The sequence below is a fragment of the Gopherus flavomarginatus genome, chromosome 1 (assembly GCF_025201925.1).
Source record: "Gopherus flavomarginatus isolate rGopFla2 chromosome 1, rGopFla2.mat.asm, whole genome shotgun sequence".
NCBI classification, from domain to species: Eukaryota; Metazoa; Chordata; order Testudines; family Testudinidae; genus Gopherus; species Gopherus flavomarginatus.
The window spans coordinates 71,734,108-71,757,350 of NC_066617.1; the positions used below are offsets into that span (position 1 = coordinate 71,734,108).

The 23,243-nt window shown below is 45.7% G+C and overlaps 1 protein-coding gene across 1 annotated transcript in view; it reads left to right on the forward strand.

The window, feature by feature from the left end:
• TPH2 (tryptophan hydroxylase 2) overlaps window positions 1-23,243 on the forward strand; it is an 83,611-nt gene that overhangs the window by 14,693 nt on the left and 45,675 nt on the right. The window contains exons 5-7 of the mRNA XM_050935565.1: window positions 1,210-1,277; window positions 9,293-9,489; window positions 16,968-17,103. Of these exons, the coding sequence (XP_050791522.1) occupies window positions 1,210-1,277; window positions 9,293-9,489; window positions 16,968-17,103 (401 nt within the window). The remainder of the gene's footprint in view (window positions 1-1,209; window positions 1,278-9,292; window positions 9,490-16,967; window positions 17,104-23,243) is intronic.

Sequence of the window (23,243 nt, forward strand, 5' to 3'; positions counted from 1 at the left end):
CCCACTCCAATCTTGCCCTTGAAGTTGACACTTACACTTCAGTTTTCAGGCGAAGTAGTATCTGAGTGTTTTGTATATAAAGAAGAGATGTTGCATATGGTTTAGAGTAATGGAAAGTAGTATAGCCTACACATGTTTACGTTACACATACCTCCCTCTGTGGCTGATCCTCAAAGAAAATAAGTGCATTATAGCCACAGTTACAGGCCTGGAGTACTTGTGGCACTTTAGAGTCTAACAAATTTATTTGAGCATAAGCTTTCGTGGGCTACAGCCCACTTCATTGGATGCATGCAGTGGAAAATACAGTAGGAAGATATATATACACAGAGAGAGAACATGAAATAATGGATGTTACTATACCCACTCTAATGAGAGTGATCAGTTAAGGTGAGCTATTACCAGCAGGAGAGAGAGAAACTTTTTACCACGATTTTTACCACTACAATTTTTTTTTCTCTCCTACTGGTAATAGCTCACCAAGTATCTGATCACTCTCATTAGAGTGGGTATGGTAACACCCATTGTTTCATGTTCTCTGTGTGTGTGTGTGTGTGTGTGTGTGTATAATCTCTTCCTACTGTATTTTCCACTGCATGCATCCGATGAAGCTTATGCTCAAATAAATTTGTTAGTCTCTAAGGTGCCACAAGTACTCCTGTTCTTTTTGTGGATATAGACTAACATGGCTGCTACTCTGAAACCAGTTACAGGACTTTAGCTCAAGCTGTAGCAGCTCATGCTTTAGCTCTGGAGGCTTTTTGTTCAGTTGCCAGCGTGATAGCCAAGATGGTGGCCATCGCAGTAGTATCTTCAAAACAAACTCTTCATGAATTCTGAGATGCTTCAATTTTCAAGCCGTGAAAGAAGTGTGATGCATGAGCCTAGCATCCAGATTTTTGCCTGCTTGGGAGACTCCAGTCAGGTCATGGAGGTGTTTGGGTGGGCTGAAGTTGAGTCATAACCATTTTTCCCATACTTAATATTTTTGGCTGTATGATGAAACTAGTGCACAGCACCTCTCCTGGAAATGTTCCTTTTGGAGGAAGTGTGACACTAGTTTATTTTTCTCCACATTAAAATAGATGCTGTTAATCAGAAAACTATATAATTAAACACTAAGTAAACACTTAAATGATTTATTTTAAAATTCTTACAGCTGATTTTCTTAGTCTTTGCTATAAATTAATCTTGTCTTACTTTCTTAAGGGATTTAAGGACAATGTATATCGACAAAGAAGAAAGTATTTTGTGGATGTTGCCATGAGTTATAAATAGTAAGTACTGGTATATTTCTTTTCTGTGCTGCTATATTAGAAAAAAATTCCACTCCACTAAATTCTGTTAGCATGAAGTTTTGGAAAAGACAAGTGAGCCATTGAACTTTGACAAGTTTAGCATATGTTACAGATGACAAACCCAAAGCTTGAAATCCTATAATTTTCAGTATAATTCTAAGCAAGTGGGGTGTTTAGAGGCTAAGTGCTACATTTCACCATTATATTCCTGGCTAGTTTAATGTAAGGAGCTATTTTACAAATGTTTGCATATCCTATAATGAAATTAATCCATGTGCCATGGACACAGACACCTCCTATAATTGGCCTAGAACCGTGGTCTTTTAACTCCAGAACACAGACCTCTAGCACTTGAGCCAAAGAAGAATTCCCCCACTACAACTGGAAACCCTTTTCTCCCTCTGGAACAGCCACTAGAGGGCAGCATCATACAAAGTGTTTGCACTATTAGAGCGGATAGTCAGAAAATTCCCAAAGTATTTTTTCATCAAAAAAAGCTAAATTGTCCAAAATGAAATGTTTCATGGAAACATTTAGATTTCTATGAACTTCTTCTCGGGGCAGAAGTAGGCATGGCAAGAAGTTTGGAAGCCCTGAGGCTCCCAGCAGGAGGTTCCAGATGGGACTCCCAGAACTGCTAGGAGCCTGGAAGTCCTGTTGTCCTTGACTCTGAAGCAGTCAGCATGGTGGGGCTGCCTCAGAACTGCAGACACTGGAAGCCTTCAGCGCTCTGAGGCAGGCAGGCTTAAAATGGGGATCTCGGGCTTCTACATTCCCAGCCAGGATCTTGGCAACCCAGGAAGTTGTTGAGGCTCTCAGGGTTTATAGCAGGGATGGGGAACGTCCGGCCTGTGGCAAGTCTCCACACCGTGGGCCGAAAGCTCTGAGCCTCCATGTTCCCGCCCCCCCAATCCATGGGACTGGAGCCACAAGCACCTGCTCCCGCTGTGGGGGGAAGCCCTGAGCCTTCACGCTCTCCCCCTGTGGGACTGTGTGTGGCCCCTGCCTGATTTTTTTTTCTGTGGGTCAAGGGCCCTTGATAGAAAAAAGATCCCCCACCCCTGGTTTATAGACTCCCTGCTCCACAGTGGAGAATTCATGTAAACTTAGGGAGTGCCCTGGCTGTTCCCTGAGGAGTTGGTGGCAATGCAAGGAGTATCTGAGTCAGGACCACTGTCTGCTCTGTTTTTGTTTAGCAAAAATCAAATGAAAAGGCTTTGATTTTTTTCTGAAATGAAATATTTTTAGTATTTCTTCTCCGGGAACTTTGAAATTTCGTGTTTTCGTTCTGATTCAGAATGCAAACTTTTTTGAACTGTTGGAATGTCCTGTGGAAGGGAAATCACATGTTTCAACCTGCTGTATTCCCTTTTACCTGGGATTCACAAGAGTTCAAATCCTACAACCCTCACAGTTACAAAATAAATCACGCTCACGTCTGCTGAGCTGGGAGTAGAATGCTGATTCTAGACCTAAGGATACTTATTTCCCAAAACACTGCCTAGCATTTGAACTAAAGAAATCTCTGTGAGCTGGCAATAGGCATAGCTGGTAGCAGGAGAGGCTGCAGAGATGGCACACACAGTCCTTGGGCAAAGGGAAAGAGGAAGAAAAGCCTTACATTGCACTTCTAACCAATGAATGAGTGCCAGCCAGTCTGATGTATGGGAAAGAATGAGGCCTCAAGGTATGAGGTAGAGGAAAACAGAAGGGGTGTATATGGGGGTAGGGTGATAGTTATGTGCCAGCCCCACAGAGAGAGAGAAAAAAAGAGAACCAACTTATAAGGCCAGAACATAGAGCAAAAGTGGGGAAATGGTCAGTTACAAATTAATTTTAAAAGACAGGATGAGGTTTGAGGCAGCTGATTGGGAAAAGAACTTCTAGAAAAGAATAAGAGTATGTGAGAATTATCAAAGAGGCAGCAGGAATCCCATCGGAGGGTAGTATTAAATCTCTGAGTTTCTTATCAGAACTGTGAAAGGGCAAAGCAAATAATTTAATCCACAGAAGTAAGAAAAAACATTAAAATCAATGGTACGAAGAAGGAGAACAAGCCATTTCAAAACTTATATTCACAGGAATCTGTAAGTGTCCGAGGAACCAGCAAGCCTAAACAGGCTGACCATTGCCCATAGATTTCTGTGTCTGCAGAGGAACATGATACACGCTCACTGGAGTGCCTATGTCACTACCTAGGATTAAAACAAGCTGTTAGAAGTGTTACCCTGTTCGCGCATACACAGCTGAGAGAACATTCCTGAGGTACAGGAGACAGAATCATAAAATGTTTGTGAGGAAAAATGCCTAGATCATTGATTCCAGCCATAGATAGCACATAAATAGGGACATTAGAAATATCTTAAATCCTGCAATGGCAAGATGATTTATTTGGTCCTCCAAGAAGGATGCTTCAGCTATTCGCCATGTAACAGTTCTACAGTAATGCATTTGTTTGCTTGCAGTGTGGGAAACAGCCAAATTCAAAGCTAATCTTGTAAGACCTATTTTACCCCTCTATAAAATGCAGAAAATGATAGATCTGGCTTAGCAGGTGCATGTAAACATCAGTTGCAGTAGTTTAGTACAAAGTTTTCACAGGTTAAAGTCTAGTGGTTGGGGCAAAGAATACGTTGAGCCTGCTCAAAGTTACTTCAGTGCAAATTACAGTGAAGTCAATGGAATTATACCAATATACAACCAGTGCACATGAGTTGGGCCCTTTTATAATCTCCTGTAGTTGATGATAACCAGTGGAATCCTGGTTGTTGTGTTGTGTTTTTTTTTTTAAACAAAAGTTTCCTAGGGCCAGAGTCTGCTTCCATTGCTCACAAAGAAAGGTTCTCATACAAAAGGCTCAGGCCTGCTTCTGTTGAAGTCAATGGGAGTTTACTATTAACCTCAGTCAGGATTTAGCCCACAGTTTTATATATATGCCTCATTCTGTTTTGTTCCAGATCAGTTAAAAATGTAGCATATTTCCTTTCACTTCTCTCTTGCTTCCTCATATTTTGGTGAAGTTTCCTCTCCCCATTCTCTGGTATTGGAAGCTAGTGAGACCATTCTAGGCCTAAACTTAAGCAGTCCTTTCGGGGAATTTCCTAGGGTGCCAGATATTTGGCTCATGCTTTTTCTGTGTCAGGTATGTTACTCTGCAAATATTTTGTTGCTATCTGGACAGCTGAGTGAGTGAAATATTTCATAACTTATCCCCCACCAACATGAAAAACTCATCAACAAATAAAGTGCTTTTGGGCTATTAGGATCTAGTGACCATGGTCTGATTAATATTTAAATCACTAGCTAATATCTTCTGCAGTGATTCACAAACTGCAATTCGTGGTATACTTGGTGCTGGCTAGTTGCATGGTGCTGGCTCTCTCCCTTGTTTCCAGATAAGTCATATTAAAAGAAGATAAAAATCCATTAGCTATTTTCTTAGTGTTACTTTTCCATGTAGTTATTGTCACAAAGTTGTTGGGTTTTTGGGTGGTGTGTGTGTGTATGTGCGTGCATTTCACCAAACGCAGAGTAAGTGGTAGGTGCAATCCTGAATGGGGTGTGGGTGGGTGACAAGACCGTCTATTAATTATTAGGATGACATTATGTGGAGAAAAAAGTGGTTTGGGACTATTTAAAAAAGTTGGATGAGCACAAGTTCATGGGGCTGGATGCACTGCATCTGAGGGTGCTAAAGGAGTTGGCTGATGTGATTGGAGAGCCATTGGCCATTATCTCTGAAAACTCATGGTGATCGGGGAAGTTCCGGATGACTGGAAAAAGGCTAATGTAGTACCCATCTTTAAAAAATGGAAGGAGGAGGATCCAGGGAACTACAGGCCAGTTAGCCTCACCTCAGTCCCTGGAAAAGCAGGTCCTCAAGGAATCAATTTTGAAGCACTTAGAGGTGAGGAAACGGATCAGGAACAGTTAGCATGGATTCACCAAGGGCAAATCATGCCAGACTAACCTAATTGCCTTCTATGATGAGATAACTGGGTCTGTGGATGAGGGGAAAGCAGTGGACGTGTTATTCCTTGACTTTAGCAAAGCTTTTGATATGGTGTCCCATATTCTTGCCAGCAAGTTAAAGAAGTATGGGCTGGATGAACGGACTATAGGGTAGCTAGATCATCAATGGCTCCATATCTAGTTGGCAGCCGGTTTCAAGTGGAGTTCCCCAAGGGTTGGTCCTGGGGCTGGTTTTATTCAATATCTTCATTAATGATCTTGAGGATGATATGGATTGCACCTTCAGCAATTTTGCTGATGACACTAAACTGGGAGGAGTGGTACATACTCTGGAGGGTAGGGATAGGATAAAGAGGGACCTAGACAAATTAGAGGATTGGGCCAAAAGAAATCTGATGAGGTTCAACAAGGACAAGTGCAGAGTCCTGCACTTAGGATGGAAGAATCCTATGCACTGCTACAGACTAGGGACTGAGTGGCTAGGCAGCAGTTCTGCAGAAAAAGACCTAAGGATTACAGTGGACGAGAAGCTGAATATGAGTCAACAGTGTACCCTTGTTGCGAAGAAAGCTAATGGCATTTTGGGCTGTATAAGTTGGAGCATTGCCAGCAGATCAAGGAACATGATCGTTCCCTTCTATTTGACATTGGTGAGGCATCATCTGGAGTACTGTGTCCGGTTTGGGCCCCACACTACAAGAAGAATGTGGAAAAATTGGAAAGAGTCCAGCGGAAGGCAACAAAAATGATTAGGGGGCTGGAGCACATGACTTATGAGGAAAGGCTGAGGGAACTGGGATTATTTAGTCTTCAGAAGAGAAGAATGAGAGATTTGATAGCTGCTTTCAACTACTTAAAAGGGGGTCCCAAAGAGGATGGATCTAGATTGTTCTCTGTGGTAGCAGATGACAGAACAAAGAGTAATTGTCTCAAGTTGCAGTGAGGGAGGTTTAGGTTGGATATTAAGAAAAACTTTTTCACTAGGAGGGTGGTGAAGCACTGGAATGGGTTACCTAGGGAGGTGGTGGAGTCTCCTTCCTTAGAGGTTTTTAAGGCCTGGCTTGACAAAGCCCTGGCTGGGATGATTTAGTTGGGAATTGGTCTTGCTTTGAGCAGGGTGTTGGACTAGATGACCTCCTGAGGTCCCTTCCAACCCTGATATTCTATGATTATGGGACAGTCTGATCTCCTGCGTACATCAGCTGTTTTGAGAATGGTCCTTGACTTTGTGTCCAGGCTAAATAGTAAATTAAGATGGGTTTTTTTCAAAAGGGCCCTAGTGTAGTCAGGTGCCCAGACCCCTTTTGACTTTCTACCCCTCATTAGTGTCCACACTGCCAATAGTCTTTCAGATGTACCTCTTAGTTAACCAAAGGCTGAAGTGCTAACTCCGTTTGGTCATTCTTTAGTCTCATTGATTTCAGATAAGTCAAGAGTGAATTAGCACTTCAGTATTTGGTCTCGTAATAGGAAAACTAAAGTTAGCCAAACTCTCCCTGTTGCTTTCAATGTTTTCCTTTCTTGTCATATGCTGTTTTGTTCTCTGCTTTTCTTATTCTGGAGATTGCAGAGTACTCTTATTAGTATTGCTAACACTACTCTGATTGATTTAGTGAATTTCTCTGCAGTTAATGGTATCTGTTCCTTCACATACAAATATAACACTTACATACTTTTAATTTTCTCTTGCCAAATCAAGCCTATATTTTGAATTCATTACCATCCCCAAGAGTTAGTAATTTTTCTGCACTACCTACAAATACCTGCTGTGTTGTAATTTTCTTGTCACACAAGTTTCCAAGTCAAACTAATTTCAATCACATTCTAATTTTATTTGTAATAGGCCTAAGTCCTAGCACGTAGGGGAAGGCACATATTAATTTCATGTTCTTTTCAACTTTATGCATCCCTTTTTAGATTTTTCATTTTTCTTGTTTGTATCTACTTTTGATTATTTAAGCAAAAAAAAAAAAATCAGTAGAAAAAAACAACTTGGCAGGAAAAAAACAACCCCTTGAAAACAGCCTGTAAAAGTTATGATGTTTTTCTATAAAGCTAATAACTATACAGTGAGGGAGGGCATTTGTATCTTGTGATTAGTTACAGAATACATTTTCTCTCTCTTGCTTACACTCTCGTTCACTGTTGCCTATTCACATTTTTTACATAGATATGAACCTACCAAATGCTCTAGGTTGGTCTGACTTAGCCACCTGGGTGGGGTTTATCTGCACTGCAGCTGAGAGATGTAATTCCCAGCTTAGGTAGACATACACATGCTATTTCTGCCCAAACTAGTCTGTTTACAAATAGCAGCGTGCCTGTGATGGCACAGGCAGTGGCATAGGCTAGCCCCTCCCAAGTACAACCCCATCCGAAATCCTAGGTATATATTTGGGTGGCTAGCCAGGAATAGGGTGACCAAACAACAAGTGTGAAAAATTGGGACGGGGATGAGAAGGTAATAGGAGCCTATATAAGAAAGAGACCCCAAAATCAGGACTGTCGCTATAAAATCGTGACATCTGGTCACCCTGGCCAGGAAAAAACCCTTAGCTTTGAACTTAGAGATGGATAAAATCTTGGTCATCCTTAGTTATCAGTTGGAGTAAAGCCTCCACTATAACTAAAGGTAGTAAAAGTTCAGCAACACATAATTCAGGTTTGGGGCTACACTGTTCATTGCACAAATTGCAGATTCATAATGCACCACCACTTTCTTTGTGGTGCAGGTAGTTTGTGGGCGTCAGAGCCCGTGGACAGAGATGCTGAAGTGGAAGATTGCAGTGAGATGGAATTATTTGTAGATGTGGCATATGCAGATGTGGTAGAGCAGGCTCAACTCAGAACTGGCTTCACTGATCCCTCAGCTGAGGAAATTGGTGTCATGATGAGAGGGAAAGAGGGAGGAACAGGTAGAACAAACTCACATAGACAGGATGCACCTCCTGATAGGGAATTTAAAGGCAAATGAACCTTAATTCAGGGCCTAATGAGTTAGTTGGGACAACAAGTAAATTACAAACCCCCAAGTTTAAAATGCCCCAAATTCTTGGCTTTGTTGCACCTCTCCGGTGACACAAAGCGGATATGAAGCCAGCTTACATGACTAGATGAAGCTTTCCTTTTTGCAGAGAATTTTCTTGTGATGTTGCTGGATCTGTGCCAACCTCTACCTCATGGTTCCCTAGGACAGAGTGTGGTTGAGGAGAAAGGGACATGGCCAGAGCATTGTGCTGGTGATCCTTGGCTGATAGAATGGCCCCACAGGTCCATTGCAGCTGACTCAACTTAGAGCAGCTGTTATACTCTTCAGGATCAGACTGGCAGCCTGAGGATGGGTGGGGCATTAAGGTGGCTTACACCTGTTTTAGTGGTGCCCTTCATCCTAAATTGAGCTGGCTGCTAGCCAGCTAATTCTGAAGGTGTGGTCCCATATGATATGGACAAATTGACACAGCTTCTTTAAGGAGATGTATGCCTCATCAATCTATTAAAATTCTTTGGGCACCTCAACAAAAGAATGGATAAAGGAGAATTGGTAGATTTAATTGTTTGGACTTTAAGTGAGCGCTTGGCAAATTCCTCACAAGGGGCTACTAAGGAAAGTAGTCTAAGGTGACAAATACAATTCTGTCATGGATGAGAAACTGGTTGAGAGACAGAAAGCAAAGGGACTGAATCATGATACTCATCCTTTCATACCTACCTGCATAAGTGGCCTCACATTCAGAAATACACAGTTTATGTGGTGCAAGGAGTCCTTCCTGATACCACAATATATTTATTATTAGTATAGAACAAAAGCAACTCTAGCAAACAGCCCAGTATTATTTGTATTTGTTTTAACAGAAGACTTGATTTCAGGTTTTTATTATTTAGATAGGACCATTAATGCACACAGTTATTTACTGATGTAGAAATAAGATACATGGAAGTGACATTCCTGCTCTGAAGAATTTACTGTCTAAAATCAGTCTAGCAACTGTGATGTGTTTAAGAATATTTCTCCTTCTTTTTAGTGGTCAACCCATTCCCAGGGTGGAGTACACTGCCGAAGAAATTAAAACTTGGGGGACAGTATTCAGGGAACTCACTAAACTCTATCCCACTCATGCTTGTCGTGAATATTTAAAAAACTTCCCTTTGCTGACCAAGTACTGTGGATATAGAGAGGATAATGTACCCCAACTGGAAGATGTTTCTATTTTTCTTAAAGGTAAGGTTCATGTTTGATTTTTGAATAGCCATGATGTCGTGGAAAAATGTTGTCTTCTCTTTGGACTTGATCCAAAGTTCGCTGAATGGAAGAACCTCCATTGTTGTCCGTGGATTTTAGATCAGGCCATTAGTCAGCACACACACACTCATTGCAATGTTTTCCACAGGAGAGAAATTGTTGGAGTCAGTGATAGTTGTTTTAATAGGAATGTAGGAAGTTCTAAGAGGTGTCTGGGTAGCACACCTAAATGAGTGTGCATGCTACACATCACATAAAATTATATTGGACGTAGAGGAAGGTCTTGTAGTGTGACATGGGTGTTGAGCGTAGATAACTGTGCTGTTGTAATGAACATGCTGAACGAACACGGTGTCTCCTGTAGCAGCTACTAGTGGGAGGAAGAATGAAATGTTGAGATAGTAGAATTTAAAGATGTCTTCAGGCATCGTCATTCATTACATTGTCTGTCTGTGTCTATGCCAAAGGTTGCAGATGGTGGGAATGCACTTGTCCAGATGTGTTTGAATATTCCCAAATGAACTTTGCAGGATTCTAGTACAGTTTTGAAGTTCTGGATTTGGAGTGACAGACCTATTTAAACAGATTTCAGAGTAGCAGCCGTGTTAGTCTGTGTCCGCAAAAAGAATGTCTACATCTAAAGTTTTGCAGCGCTGGTTGTTACAGCTGTATTAGTACAGCTGTATAGGGCCAGCGCTGCAGAGTGGCCACACTTACAGCAACCAGCGCTGCAAGTGGTGTTAGATGTGGCCACACTGCAGCGCTGTTGGGCGGCTTCAAGGGGGTTCGGGGAACGCGAGAGCAAACCGGGAAAGGAGACCCGCTTCGCCGCGGTTTGCTCTCTCGTTCCCGGAGCCACCCAGCAAACCGCAGGGAAGGAGATCTGCTTGCTCTGGGCTCCGGGAACGAGAGAGCAAACCGGGAAAGGAGACCCGCTTCGCCGCGGTTTGCTCTCTCGTTCCCGGAGCCACCCAGCAAACCGCAGGGAAGGAGATCTGCTTGCTCTGGGCTCCGGGAACGAGAGAGCAAACCGGGAAAGGAGACCCGCTTCGCCGCGGTTTGCTCTCTCGTTCCCGGAGCCACCCAGCAAACCGCAGGGAAGGAGATCTGCTTGCTCTGGGCTCCGGGAACGAGAGAGCAAACCGGGAAAGGAGACCCGCTTCGCCGTGGTTTGCTCTCTCGTTCCCGGAGCCACCCAGCAAACCGCAGGGAAGGAGACCTGCTTGCTCGGGGCTCCGGGAACGAGAGAGCAAACCGGGAAAGGAGACCAGCTTGATTACCAGAGGCTTCCTCCTTCCACGGAGGTCAAGAAAAGCGCTGGTAAGTGTCTACATTGGATTACCAGCGCTGGATCACCAGCGCTGGATCCTCTACACCCGAGACAAAACGGGAGTACGGCCAGCGCTGCAAACAGGGAGTTGCAGCGCTGGTGGTGCCCTGCAGATGTGTACACCTTCAAAGTTGCAGCGCTGTAACTCCCTCACCAGCGCTGCAACTTTCTGATGTAGACAAGCCCCAAGAGTACTTGTGGCACCTTAGAGACTAACCAATTCATTTGAACATAAGCTTTCATGGGCTACAGCCCACTTCATCGGATGCACAGAATGGAACATATAGTGAGGAGATATATATACAAATACAAAGAACATGAAAAGTTGGGAGTTCTTGAGCTATTGTCAGCAGGAGGAAAAATAACTTTTGTATTGATAATCAAGATAGCCCATTTAAGACAGTTTGACAAGAAGGTGTGAGGATACTTAACATGGGGAAATAGATTCAATATGTGTAATGGCTCAGCCATTCCCAGTCTTTATTTAAGCCTAAGATGATAGTAGCTGGTTTGCATATTAATTCAAGTTCTGCAGTTTTTTGTTGGAGTCTGTTTTTGAAGCTTTTCTGTTGCAAGATTGCCACCTTTAAATCTGTTACTGAGTAACCAGAGAGGTTGAAGTGTTTTACTGGTTTTTGAATGTTCTGATTCCTGATGTCAGATTTGTGTCTGTCTATTCTTTTGCTTAGAGACTCTCTGTCTGGTTTGGCCAATATATATGGCAGAGGGGCATTGCTGGCACATGATGGCATATATCACACTGGTAGATGTGCAGCTGAAAGAGCAAATCATTCAAAAACCAGTAGGAGAACACTTCAAGCTCTCTGGCCTCTCAGTAACAGATTTAAAGGTGGCAATCTTGCAACAGAAAAGCTTCAAAAACAGATTCCAATGAGAAACTGCAGAACTTGAATTAATATGCAAACTAGATACTATCAATTTAGGCTTAAATAAAGACTGGGAATGGCTGAGCCATTAACACATTGGATCTATTTCCCCACGTTAAGTATCCTTACACCTTCCTGTCAAACTGTCTGAAATGGGCCATCTTGATTATCACTACAAAAGTTTTTTTTTTCTCCTGTTGACAATAGCTCATCTTAATTAATTAGCCTCTTATAGAGTTGGTAGGGGAACTCTCACCTTTTCATGGTGTGTGTGTGTGTGTGTGTGTGTGTGTGTGTGTGTGTGTGTGTGTGTGTGTAGATAGATAATATCTCCTCACTATATGTTCCACTCTATGCATTTGATGAAGTGGGCTGTAGCCCACGAAAGCTTATGCTCAAATAAATTTGTTAGTCTCTAAGGTGCCACAAGTACCCCTGTTCTTTTTGCAGACCCATTTTATATACACTTATCAAGGTCCCAGGGCTGCAATGAGCTCCTGTCATAAACAGATAGCTAAGGGTTAATGTCTCTTTCACCTGAAGCACCTGACCAGAGGACCAATCAGAAAACCGGATTTTTTTTTTTTTTTTTTTTTTTTTTTTTTTTTTAGTCAGTAAAACAGAGGTTTATTCGATGACAGGAACAGGGTCTAAAACAGAGCTTGTAGGTACAGAGAACCGGACCCCTCGGCCGGGTCCATTCTGGGGGTCAGTGAGCCTGACCCCCACGTCTGCCCTCAGCCAGCTCCAGACTAACCACCCCTCCCAGCCCCTCCTCTCTCCTCAGCCCCTTTCCCGGGCCAGGAGGTTACCTGATCCCTTTGTCTCCAACACCTTCAGCTGGCACCTTTGCAGAGGAGGGGCCCAGGCCATCAGTTGCTAGGAGACAGAGTGCCAGGCATTTAGGTGCACTGGCCCTTTGCTCTGCCAGATACTTAAGAACTGCCATGGGGACACTGAGGCACCAACACAGTACTTAGAGAAAACATTAAGAACTTTCCCAGTTTGTCACATCTCTCCCCCCTTCGAGACCGAACTGAGCAAGGTCACTCCAGCCAGTGATCTGGGGAAGTTCGAACCCACCAAGGTTCCCATGGATGCCCCAGCATCTCTCCCATTCCTTGGTGTGAGTTACACCAGGACAGTCCAGTCTCACGCCCTCCCTTAGGTCGAGTGTGCTTGATGGCACTTGCAGGCTGCAGGTGGGAAGGTTTATGCAGCCCACACCCTTTGCCACCCCAATACCCCTGGGGTTCAAGCTGGGATTGGGTCTTTCCCCAGCCCTCCGGTCTGTGATTCGGGCTCTTTTGGTTAAGAGCCCCCATCTTGGCCTTTGCCAGCTTTGGGCTTGGGCAGCCGCTTCCCACTTTGTGGCCCAGACACAACACCTCTGCCGTCCCCTCTTGCACTTTCCAGCTTTTAATGTCAGTCCCACCTTCTTGAGGCAGCCCAGCTCCCTCTTCACCTGGGACACCTGTTCCTCCCAGGTCTGGCTAAAGGTGCACATGTTATCAGTGTCTGCCAGGGCCAAGTTCTCCATTGCCCTCTGCTTGTCTAGAATCTCCCCAGGCCTAGGCATGGGGTCGGCACCAGACACTGTGATGGCTTTAAGCTTCTGATAGCCCCCATAAAACCAGATCATCCTGTCTCGCTTGGGGATCAGCCCCACGGGTGAGGCCCATGGGCTGTAAAATGGCTGGATCCCATCTAAAGCCAGCATGTCCCTGACCTCTCTCTCCAGGTTCTGGGCTGCTTTCCCAGTGACTCTGAATGGGGAACACCTGAGGGGGAGATTGTCTCCCACCTCAGGGAAGAGATCCCCCAGGGGGTCTTCCCCCTTCTCCTCCCAATCCTTCCTTTCCGGGTCCAGGGGTCCCCTCACTCTCCTCCCATCCAGCAGCTTGAATGGGAAGAACCCTGTGGATTCTTGGGGCACCACCAGCTGCCTTCCGATTTCCCCCAGTTCTACTTCCCCTTCGGGAGCCCAATCCCGGTACAGGAATCCCTTCTCCTGCAGGACTCTGTCCCTGCAGCCTTCCCCAAGGGGGTTTGCAGCGTTGTGGCCAGCAAGTTCTCTCAGCTTCTCCAAGGAGGGATCCTTCTGCAGCTCGGTCTGGGATTCAGCAGCTGGGGCAGGGAGTGGGATCTGCTCCCTCTCGCAGGCTGGGCCTGGGGTCACAGCCCCCCTGAGCCCTGTCCCTGGTAGCTCCCTCCCTGCTGTGTAATCACTTCCCAGCAGCACGTCTGGACCAGGCAAACCTGTTTGGCAGCTGACCTGCCCTGCCCGGGTGTCCCCCCACTCAGCTGGGGTCTCAGCTCCCCCCGTGCTCAGTGCTGCCCTTGCTGTCCCAGTGGGGGCAGGCAGCGAGCTCTCTGCTCTGGTCACAGCATCAGAGCCAGCGTGAGCCCCCTCTCCAGTGTGCAGGGGGGTGGGGAGCATCTCTCCCTCCCACTCAGCCCCAGGGGGCTGGTTACAGGTAGGCAGGTATCCTGAGCCCAGCAGCCCCTCCCCCCTGCCAGCCAGGTCATTTGCATTTTCACTGACCATTTCCATCCTAGCCAATTGGTTCCCTGGATTTGAATTCAAACCCTCGGCCATTACAGGAGCGGAGCCTGGATCCTGTCCCAAGGGGAGACAGTTACCCCCCAACAGGGCCTCCCAGCCAATATCCTGGAGAACCCCAACCACCAGCCAGCCCGACGCCTCCTGGGTCTGCACAGGGATCTGGGCCATAGGCAGGGCGAGGGGCTTCACCCCAGGGAACTTCACCCAGGTCCCACAGTCCCACAGCATCTGGGGCTGCACCACGACAGTTCTCTCTGTCCCAGGGTCTTGCCCCTGCAGGCGTGTTTCCCCACTGACCCCTGGGCAGCCCCCTATGTCTCTCTGCTCCACCATCACCAGTCCACGCTGCTGCTGCTTCTCATGCAGCTTTTCCTCGGGCTCTTGCTTTCTTTCACGGTCCTCTCGCTCTCTCGGGCTCTGCTCCCATCCCATCCGTCTCCAATCTCCTGATGGGGAACCCAATCGTGAAGACTCTCGTCTGATTGGGGACCAGACTCCCGGGGATGCCTGGCTGATGCTCCAGCTGCTCTCAGATCCTCTTGTAGCCCCATCTGGGCCAGGAATCTGCTCCTCAGAGCGGTGCTTCTCCTCCAACTGCACGATTAACTGTGCCTTGGTGAATTTCCCCATGCGTAACCCTCTCTTTGTGCACAGGATTACAATGTCCTTCTTAAGGGGATGGTGATAGGCTATCACTTCACCGTTCCCAAGTGGCTCTGGACTCACAGGCCTGTGTGCTCTTGGCTCCCCCATGGTTTCCAGGAAGAACCCCTGGTGTGCCAACCCTTCTCGTGATCACCACCTCTTTGCCAGGGTCGAGCTGCAGACTCCTCCGCCCTGGGACTGCTTCTGCAATCCCCCGGGGAACCCTGCTACTGCAAAAATCCTTCTCTCTCCCAGGGTCGAGCGGCAAGCTCCTCCGCCCCTGAGACTGCTCGCTGCAGTCCTCAAGGGGACCCCGTTACTCCAACAGTCCTTCTCGCTGGTCACACACTCCCAGAGGTTAACTGCCCCCTGAAACCGTCCCTCTCTGAGCCTTCAGCACGCCTGGTCCTCATTATCCCTCTTTTGTTTTACTGCTCCCCAGTCACTTACTGCAAGCAGCGCCATTCACGGGGTGCAGTACGTCCCGCCGCTGCCACCAGTTGTCACAGAGTCACCGGGCGATGCTCTGGAACTGCTCCCCACCAAGCCACGCAGGACTTTGGGGAGCCTCCTCTCCCTTGGAGCAGACTTGTTCAGGGCAAGAAGCTCACACGTCTTCACCTCCTGGGTCTCTCCTTGGAGCATTCAGCATCCTCTGCCCCTCCGTGCGCTTCCCACAGCGAGTCCGCCTCAGTGGGGTCCTGGGGAAGCCACCGGGTCCTGCACCCCCACTTTGCAGTCAGACCGCCTGAACAGGGCTCCATACAGGTGCAGAGGTTCTCCTTCAGGGAATTTACTTGAATGATCAAGGCCTAAATGATTATTTGCTTTTGAAAAAGTCCTTCTTCCCCATCTCTGATGAAAACATGCCTTGTATGAAAGGACAAGATGCAGATGTTGAGCCCTCTAGTGGCTTGCCCTCACGGTTCAGAGCAGTCTGTCAGTTCTAATTCTTTCATTGTCCATTCTCCTCAAAGATCTCATGAGAACTTCAGGGGCAACAAAATGCTGCTGTCTCTTGCAGCAATCCTGGGAGCTCAAGTGTATAATATCCTACAAATGTTTATAAAATGAAAATCTTTTGTGTTATAAGTGCCATACAAAAAAAGGTACGGAAAAGTGGTGTCCTAAATGTATATGGAAGAATTTTAACTTAAAATAAATACACTATTTGGTATGAAGGAATAACCTTACCCATTCCCTTCTTCCGTGCTACATGCTTACCTCTTGTGGGGTTGCCAGCATTCAGCAACAAATGGTTCATCACTTTTTGAGTTTGATCATATATTCTTAAGTCACTCCTGGTCTGAGGGAATGGTACTGAAGCATCATGATTGTTTTTTTTTTTTCTTAACGAGAAGCTTAAAACAGCAACAGAACTACAGAAATACACTTTCAGACCAGTCACAGCAGACACAATTTTTGTGGAAACTGAACTTGGAATATTTTCCTGTAAACACCTTGAAAACAGCTGCTAATGAGTAGAGGGAGAACTTGGGAAAGAATTGGCCTGTTCAAAGTCACTGGGAGTTTGAAATAACTCCCCTGTAGGAGTAATCAGATGAAGGACTGCATTATTAAATGTAAAAATGAACATCTGGTATATTCATGTCACCATATGTTTATTTAAATAATTTATAAGATAGTACTTTAACTGTATGATTTTTTTATATAGTTTAATTTCAGTAAAGGTGATTTACATTGTATTTCACAGAATTCAGCTTCTGTGCTGGAAACGTCGATATTGTTCTTGTTTGGTGCCATACATAAAAACAGATACTTCGTGATGTTATTACTCACTTTAGACTTGACTTCTTTTCTAGTAAAAGTTCTTAAACAAGCCATGAATTACTTCAAGCTGTTTTAATTAAGAGTATTTTAGCAGTGCAATGTGGGTGTAAATAGTATAGCAGTTTTGGCCAAGGTTTTCAGTGCCTTGTTTTGGACAGAATAAATAACTACAAATCCTTGCTTTCTCTCAGATGTTGATATATCCAATTTGGTCTTTTCACTGTCTCCTCCACTTTAGAAAGGTCTGGCTTCATGGTGAGACCAGTTGCTGGATATCTGTCGCCTCGAGATTTTCTAGCAGGATTAGCCTATAGAGTTTTTCACTGCACTCAATATGTACGGCATGGCTCTGACCCTCTCTACACACCAGAACCGTAAGTATACCTTGTCCTATTCATTTGTTGTTAAAATTAACTAAAACTTAATTTTCCTGTTGATTCAGCCCATCCAACAATCCAGGATTTTTTGGTCTACAGACCAAATGCATGAAAACTAATTTCCACCCCACCCCTCAATGTTTGGCCCCAAACTGAAATCTTTTAATGTAGATATACCACCATGGTGCATGAGAGTTGTAGTTTGGGCATCTCATGTCCCTGTTCTACTCTATGGGCTGAACTTCCCAGCCTGATTTCATTTCTCATACACCTCAGGCATGGTATTCCATGATGCACTGCCTCCCTCACCAAGAGAGGGGACTGTGGAGCAATATGGGAGATGTAATCTGATCAAAGAACCTCGGCCATAGAAGAGAACTGGAGTGTGAAGCTCTCAAACTATGACTCCGATGAGGCACCACACCAGCATTTTCAAATTGAAATGTTTGGGTTTTGGATGAAATATATGGAGGGTGGATTTTTCATTGAAAACTCTTAATATTCTTTAAAAAATTCCAACTAGCTCCTCTAGGTTTTTTGTTTGTTTGTTTTTTGTATTGAATGTTTCCTGTTCTATGCGAGTAAATAGTACAATAGTAATTCCATCAAGGGACACTGCTGATCTCATAATCCATAAGGGCCATGTTTGAGCAGTTTCAGTTACCAGATATCTAGCATGAAATGATAGCCTTTCTTTATTCAGTATGTACCATTTTGGTGTATTTTATTTTTGTATAATATATGGCAACAAAAACCAAAGCCAAAGCTTACACAAATGAGTTAATATCTGTGGCCCTAATTCTGCAAACACTTAAGCCCATGCATAACTTCACTCACAAGAGCAGATCCACTGAAGCCCTGGGAAAACATCTTAAGATATAAATCCAATAACCTAGCTGCATTTTTTTTATTTTACAGTTAAAAACTATATCTAAAAATAATTTAATATACTATCATGGTGGGAATTACCAGTTAGCCCTCTTGCACATCATGCTAGAAGTTCTCTTTCTTATGGTGGGAGCTTTGTACAAAGTTTGAAGAAATGCTGGATTGCTAGTTTTGTAATGCGGTATCTTTTTTTGAGAAAGCTGTGGCAAGTGTCAAAGGAATTTGCTCTCTACCTAATCTCTCTAACGAGAGTCAGTTCTTGAGGCAGAGCTGCTGCAAAGAAACTGAGCATTAGCGTTTTGGCTGAGATTCCTGAAAAAGGGGATTGATTGCATGCTGGTTGACCACCTCTGTGTGTGTATATAAGGCATGTATACACTGCTGTGCAGTTCAGACTATGGGGGTCATGAATAGCAGTGCGCACCGAAGTGCTCTGCTGTAACTCCATATACCTACTGTGCGTGTGAACCAAAAGGTTCCTATTCTGTATTAATGTAATCCTGTGTGAAGAAGACTACGTTAATGAGAACTGGGAACCTTTTAGTTTGCACCTTCAGCATGCCCACCAGGGGAGTTACAGTGCAGCAGTTTGGTGCACACTGCTGTTCACGCCCCCCTTAGTCCGAACTGCAGGGTAGTTGTAGATGAACCCATAGCATAAATAAACAAACTGCTCTAAGAAAATACACGACTCTGCTGCACTGATCTTTCCAATGGGAAGTCAACCTGCCAAGCCCCCAAATCTGTTAACACTCAGCAGAGGAGTGATGATATTTATGAAATAAAAACAATTGGAGTATATTCTTATCCAGTTCAAGGGGATTTATGAGTGTTATCCCAGTAAGTGCAAAGACCCTGAGCCAGCAAACGTTTAAGCATGTGTGTAACTCTGCTCACATGAGCTGTCCCTTTTGACTACTATATTTATGGTATCAATGCTTAGTTTGATACAGGCTCTGAACTGTGCAGCAAGTCTTAAGAATTAGGTCGTAATATGTAATAACTAGGGTGGCCAGATGGAAAGTCTGGTCGAAATGGGGACCTGATGGTGTCCAGTCAATCAACTGACCGGACACCCGAAGTCCAGTTACTGCCAGCATGGGAGGTGGGGAGGCGCCAGGTCATCACTCGTGCCAGCCCTGTCTCAGATGGGGCAGCACCCTACCTGCATCAGACAACAGGCTAGTCCCTCCCCACCCATGGAGGGAGGAGGGGAGGGGGGAAAAGCAGTGAGTGATGGAGGAAGAGGGGAAAGAGGAGCGAATGAGGGGCAGGTCCTCAGGGGGTAGGGCAGGAGCAGGGCCTCAGGGAAAGGGGCGAAGGCAGCAGGTGAGACCTGGGCGGGAAGAGGGAGGGTAGGGTTGGGCCCTCAGAGGGAAAAGGAGGTTTTGACACTCTTGCTCGAGTGTCCAGTTTTTAAATATTACAAAGTTGGCAACCCTAATAATAGCAGGAATTCTTGTGATAAACTGTCCATTCATGATATTCTAAGAGTCACTCTAGTAATTCTCGTGAAATTAAAATTGTTACTTTTGTTTCTGAATTTAATGGGAAATCCTTATTGCCTTGCTGGCTCCAAGCATTAGAACTATATAAATTATACAGGTACAGTACTAGCATCTGAAAAAAAGATAAGAAGCTAATTATAAAAAGGAACTTCTGTTTGTGAGATCTTTGCTCTAAAATCATATTTCAGAAAAATGAATAGCAAAAAATAGTAAAAGCCTTGTTAACTTTGTCTGATTTTCATAAGATTTTGCATACAGCAGATACACTCAAAAACTGAGGATGAAATTCTGGCTCCATTAAATGACAAAGCTCATATTGACTCCAATGGGGAGAGGATTTCACCCTTAATATTCACCGTTTTGCAGTACAGTAATGCAGTGCCCTGCTCTCTCTTCATTGATGTATGGAAACATCTTGTGGTTTGTTGCAGGTGTCTAAGGCTGCATGTTACATTTGGATATGATCAGCCTGATGAAATGACTCCCATTGATTTTAATGGGCTTTGAATCAGGCTTCCCACCCGCACTGTAGACTCATGCAAATTAGGGGATTCACTTTGCTTGATTTTTATCATCACTCTCTGCATTTTAAAACCTTTTCTTTCTTGGTTTTATGAGATTTCTACTGCCTTCATAGAACGATATGGATTTCCTCTGCTGGCCAATTTGCTCCTACAAAAATCGTTCACAGTGAAAACTGTATTACTGAAATCTTTTCCTCTCAATGTGTATGAATAAATTAAAGCCACTTAATTATTTTTCAATAGCACAAAACAAAAGAATTGAGTCTGGTAGTTAAGAAAAGAGTTATATTGTTTAGACTTATCTATAAAGAACCAGACTTGCTGGGAAATCTATGAGACTGTTATGATGATTCCAAACATCAGTACGTGATTCTGACAGCAGGGTGCTGGTTTTTTGTTTTACTTTGTTTTTTAAAGGCAACTCTCTGTAACATCACATGTAAACAAAAACAAAAACAAAAAAACCCCAAAACCTCAGACAGAGAAATATATAAGCCAAAAGTGGAGTAGGGAGGATGGGAACCTTCCTCCTCCTCTTGCTAATGTAGCAAATTGGATAGGGCTAGATCAGGGGTTGGCAACCTCCAGCATGCAGCTCGCCAGGATAAGCACCCTGGCGGGCTGGGCCAGTTTGTTTATCTACCACGTCGGCAGGTCTGGCTGATCATGGATCCCATTGGCTGCCATTCACCGTCCCAGGCCAATGGGGGTGGCAGGAAGCCGCGATCAGCACATCCCTCGGCCCCCACCACTTCCTGTCGCCCCCATTGGCCTACGACAGCGAACTGCAGCCAGTGGGAGCCGTGATCGGCCGAACCTGCTGATGTGGTAGGTAAACAAACTGGCCTGGCCCGCCAGGGTGCTTACCCTGGCGAGCCGCATGCCAGAGGTTGCCGACCCCTGGGCTAGATTATGTCTACCCTTTTTGTGGGTGTGCAAGGATGTAAAGGATGCAAACAGCCTCTCGTCAGACCTGTTGCCACATGCATGGCTAGTCCACGTGCAGAGGTAGTCCTTGTATTCTCTGGTAGTATAGACAGCAGTATTAGCTTCTCCAGCGTGGGTGGAGAGGGCTAGAAAGGGTTCAAGGTTCTGCACTGGCTGGCAGGGCTAGACTAGTATGTTGGGGATAGGGCTAGACTTGACATCAGTGACCCCTGGGCACAACAGTATCACTATGGCTTCTGCTCATCACAGGCCTGGGGTCTTTGGTGCAGCCCACAGACCTTCAGTAAGGATCTTGGCATGGCCCTTGATGTATTAGGATCTCTGATCAACCTTCAGAACCCTCATGAATCAGTTTGTCAGTGTCTCAATGCATCATTGAAATGGAGCAGCCCTTGACTCATCAGACAAGGTCTCAGTAGGCCTTTGATACTTTGGTGACTTGAGGCATCAGAGCTTTTGTGATGGTCAGGCCCTTGGTAACTCTGGTGGTGTCCATTCCTCAGTACCTTTTGAGAGGCCCTAGGTGAGTCATCATTATTCTGAAGTCTTAGAACCTTGACAAATTAATACCTCAGACCATCAGCACACAAGGCTTCTGTGCATTATCTTTGGTCAAAAATGGCCTTAGTAGGTCCTTTGATGTGGCAGTAACTCAGAGTCTCACATTGCATTGGGATCCTAGCACCACTGTTGATGCCCTGGCCCTCAGCACATTAAGTTCTTCTTCCATAATAGCCTCAGCCTATCACCACCGTGGAGTGGAGCTCAGCACAGTTCTGTATGCTCAGAATGGCCCTTGTGCATCTACGGAGTCTTGGCACTTCAGTGCCTATGTTGGGACACATCAACACTTCAGAATAACCCCAATATCTCTATTAAGAGTTAGTATTTTGGCGATTTAGAGAGCTCTGGGTGCTGAAGCTGCTCTGCTGCAGTTTAGTTTAACTATTTTTGGCTTGGCATTTTGATAGAGTGACTATCTTTCCCTATGCTGAATATGAGACACATGGTAAAATTACTTGTATTCAAGTGAGTTCAACGGCAACCAATCATACAAATATTCAAATTAACATCAAGTTGACTGAGTCCGTGTTAAAAAAGAAATACTGCGTAGTTGGATTCTTTTTATTCACCTTCTTATTTTTAAGGCTTTAGGGTTCACACGGGGAGGACACGCGCACACACACTCTCCCTCTCTCTGGTGACCAACCAACCCAAGCCTCCCTGCCTGGCACTCTCCATCCTCCATGCCTGGCTGGGCCCCCGGGATGGACCCACCTCACCTGGTGCCATGTCTTCCCGAGGCAACACGTGGGCAGCGGTGTATTTATCGCCTAGGCCAACGAGGCCTAGGGCGGCAAATTTGCTCATGCCCCCTCCCCAACTCCACCCCTTCCCCAAATCCCCAGTCCACCTCCTCCCCCAGGAGGAGCCGTGCTTCCCTCCTTCCACCTCCCTCCCAGGCTTACCGCATGAAAGTGCTGGGTAGGAGGAAGAAGTGAGTAGGGGCACTCAGAGAAGGCGGAACAGAGGTGAGCGGGGGCCCATGAGGGTGAGGAATAACCCGGGGGGGGCCAGGAACCGCTCTCCACCCCAGCTCACTTCCGCTCCACTGCTGCCATCTCCCGAGCATGCCACAACTCCTTTTCTCCCCCGTCTCTCGCAGGCTTGCCAGCAATTTTTTGAGGGCCTAGGGGTGGCAAATTTGTTAATCCACCACTGCACGTCGGGGGTGGGGGCAGGCAGGGTCACATGCCCCCTTCACCAGATTTTTGCCAGACTTCACACCAGAATGTGGCCAGCAGCAGCCTATCAGCACTGTGCAGGAGGGAAGGGACAGAAGCTGCTTCCAGCAGCAGGGGAGGAGAAGGGGGGAAGGGATGACCTGACCTGTGTCTTTGCAGAGCTCATCTCTTCCCCCCTTCCCATGTGGCTGGAAGCAGCTTGGCCTTTCCTGCCTGCACAGTGTCGAAAGGCAGCTAACGCCTCCAGGCTGCTGCTGGCCACCGACATAACCCCCGCCCCACCTCCGGTCCCCTGGCTACAGCACGGGCAGGAGGGGGTTAAGCCCTAAGGATGCATTGTGCACCAGGGCCCAGGGAACCTGACTGCACAGACTTCAGAGAACTCGGTGAGAAAGGTCTCAGCAGAGGAGGGTGCCTAGGGGACAGAGCAGCCCTGCATTCCCAGGGGGCAGGACCTGGGTGTGTGGGGGTAAGTGGAGAGGGTGCTAAGCCCCTGCCCCGGGGGTTGCTATGGTGCTTGCAGG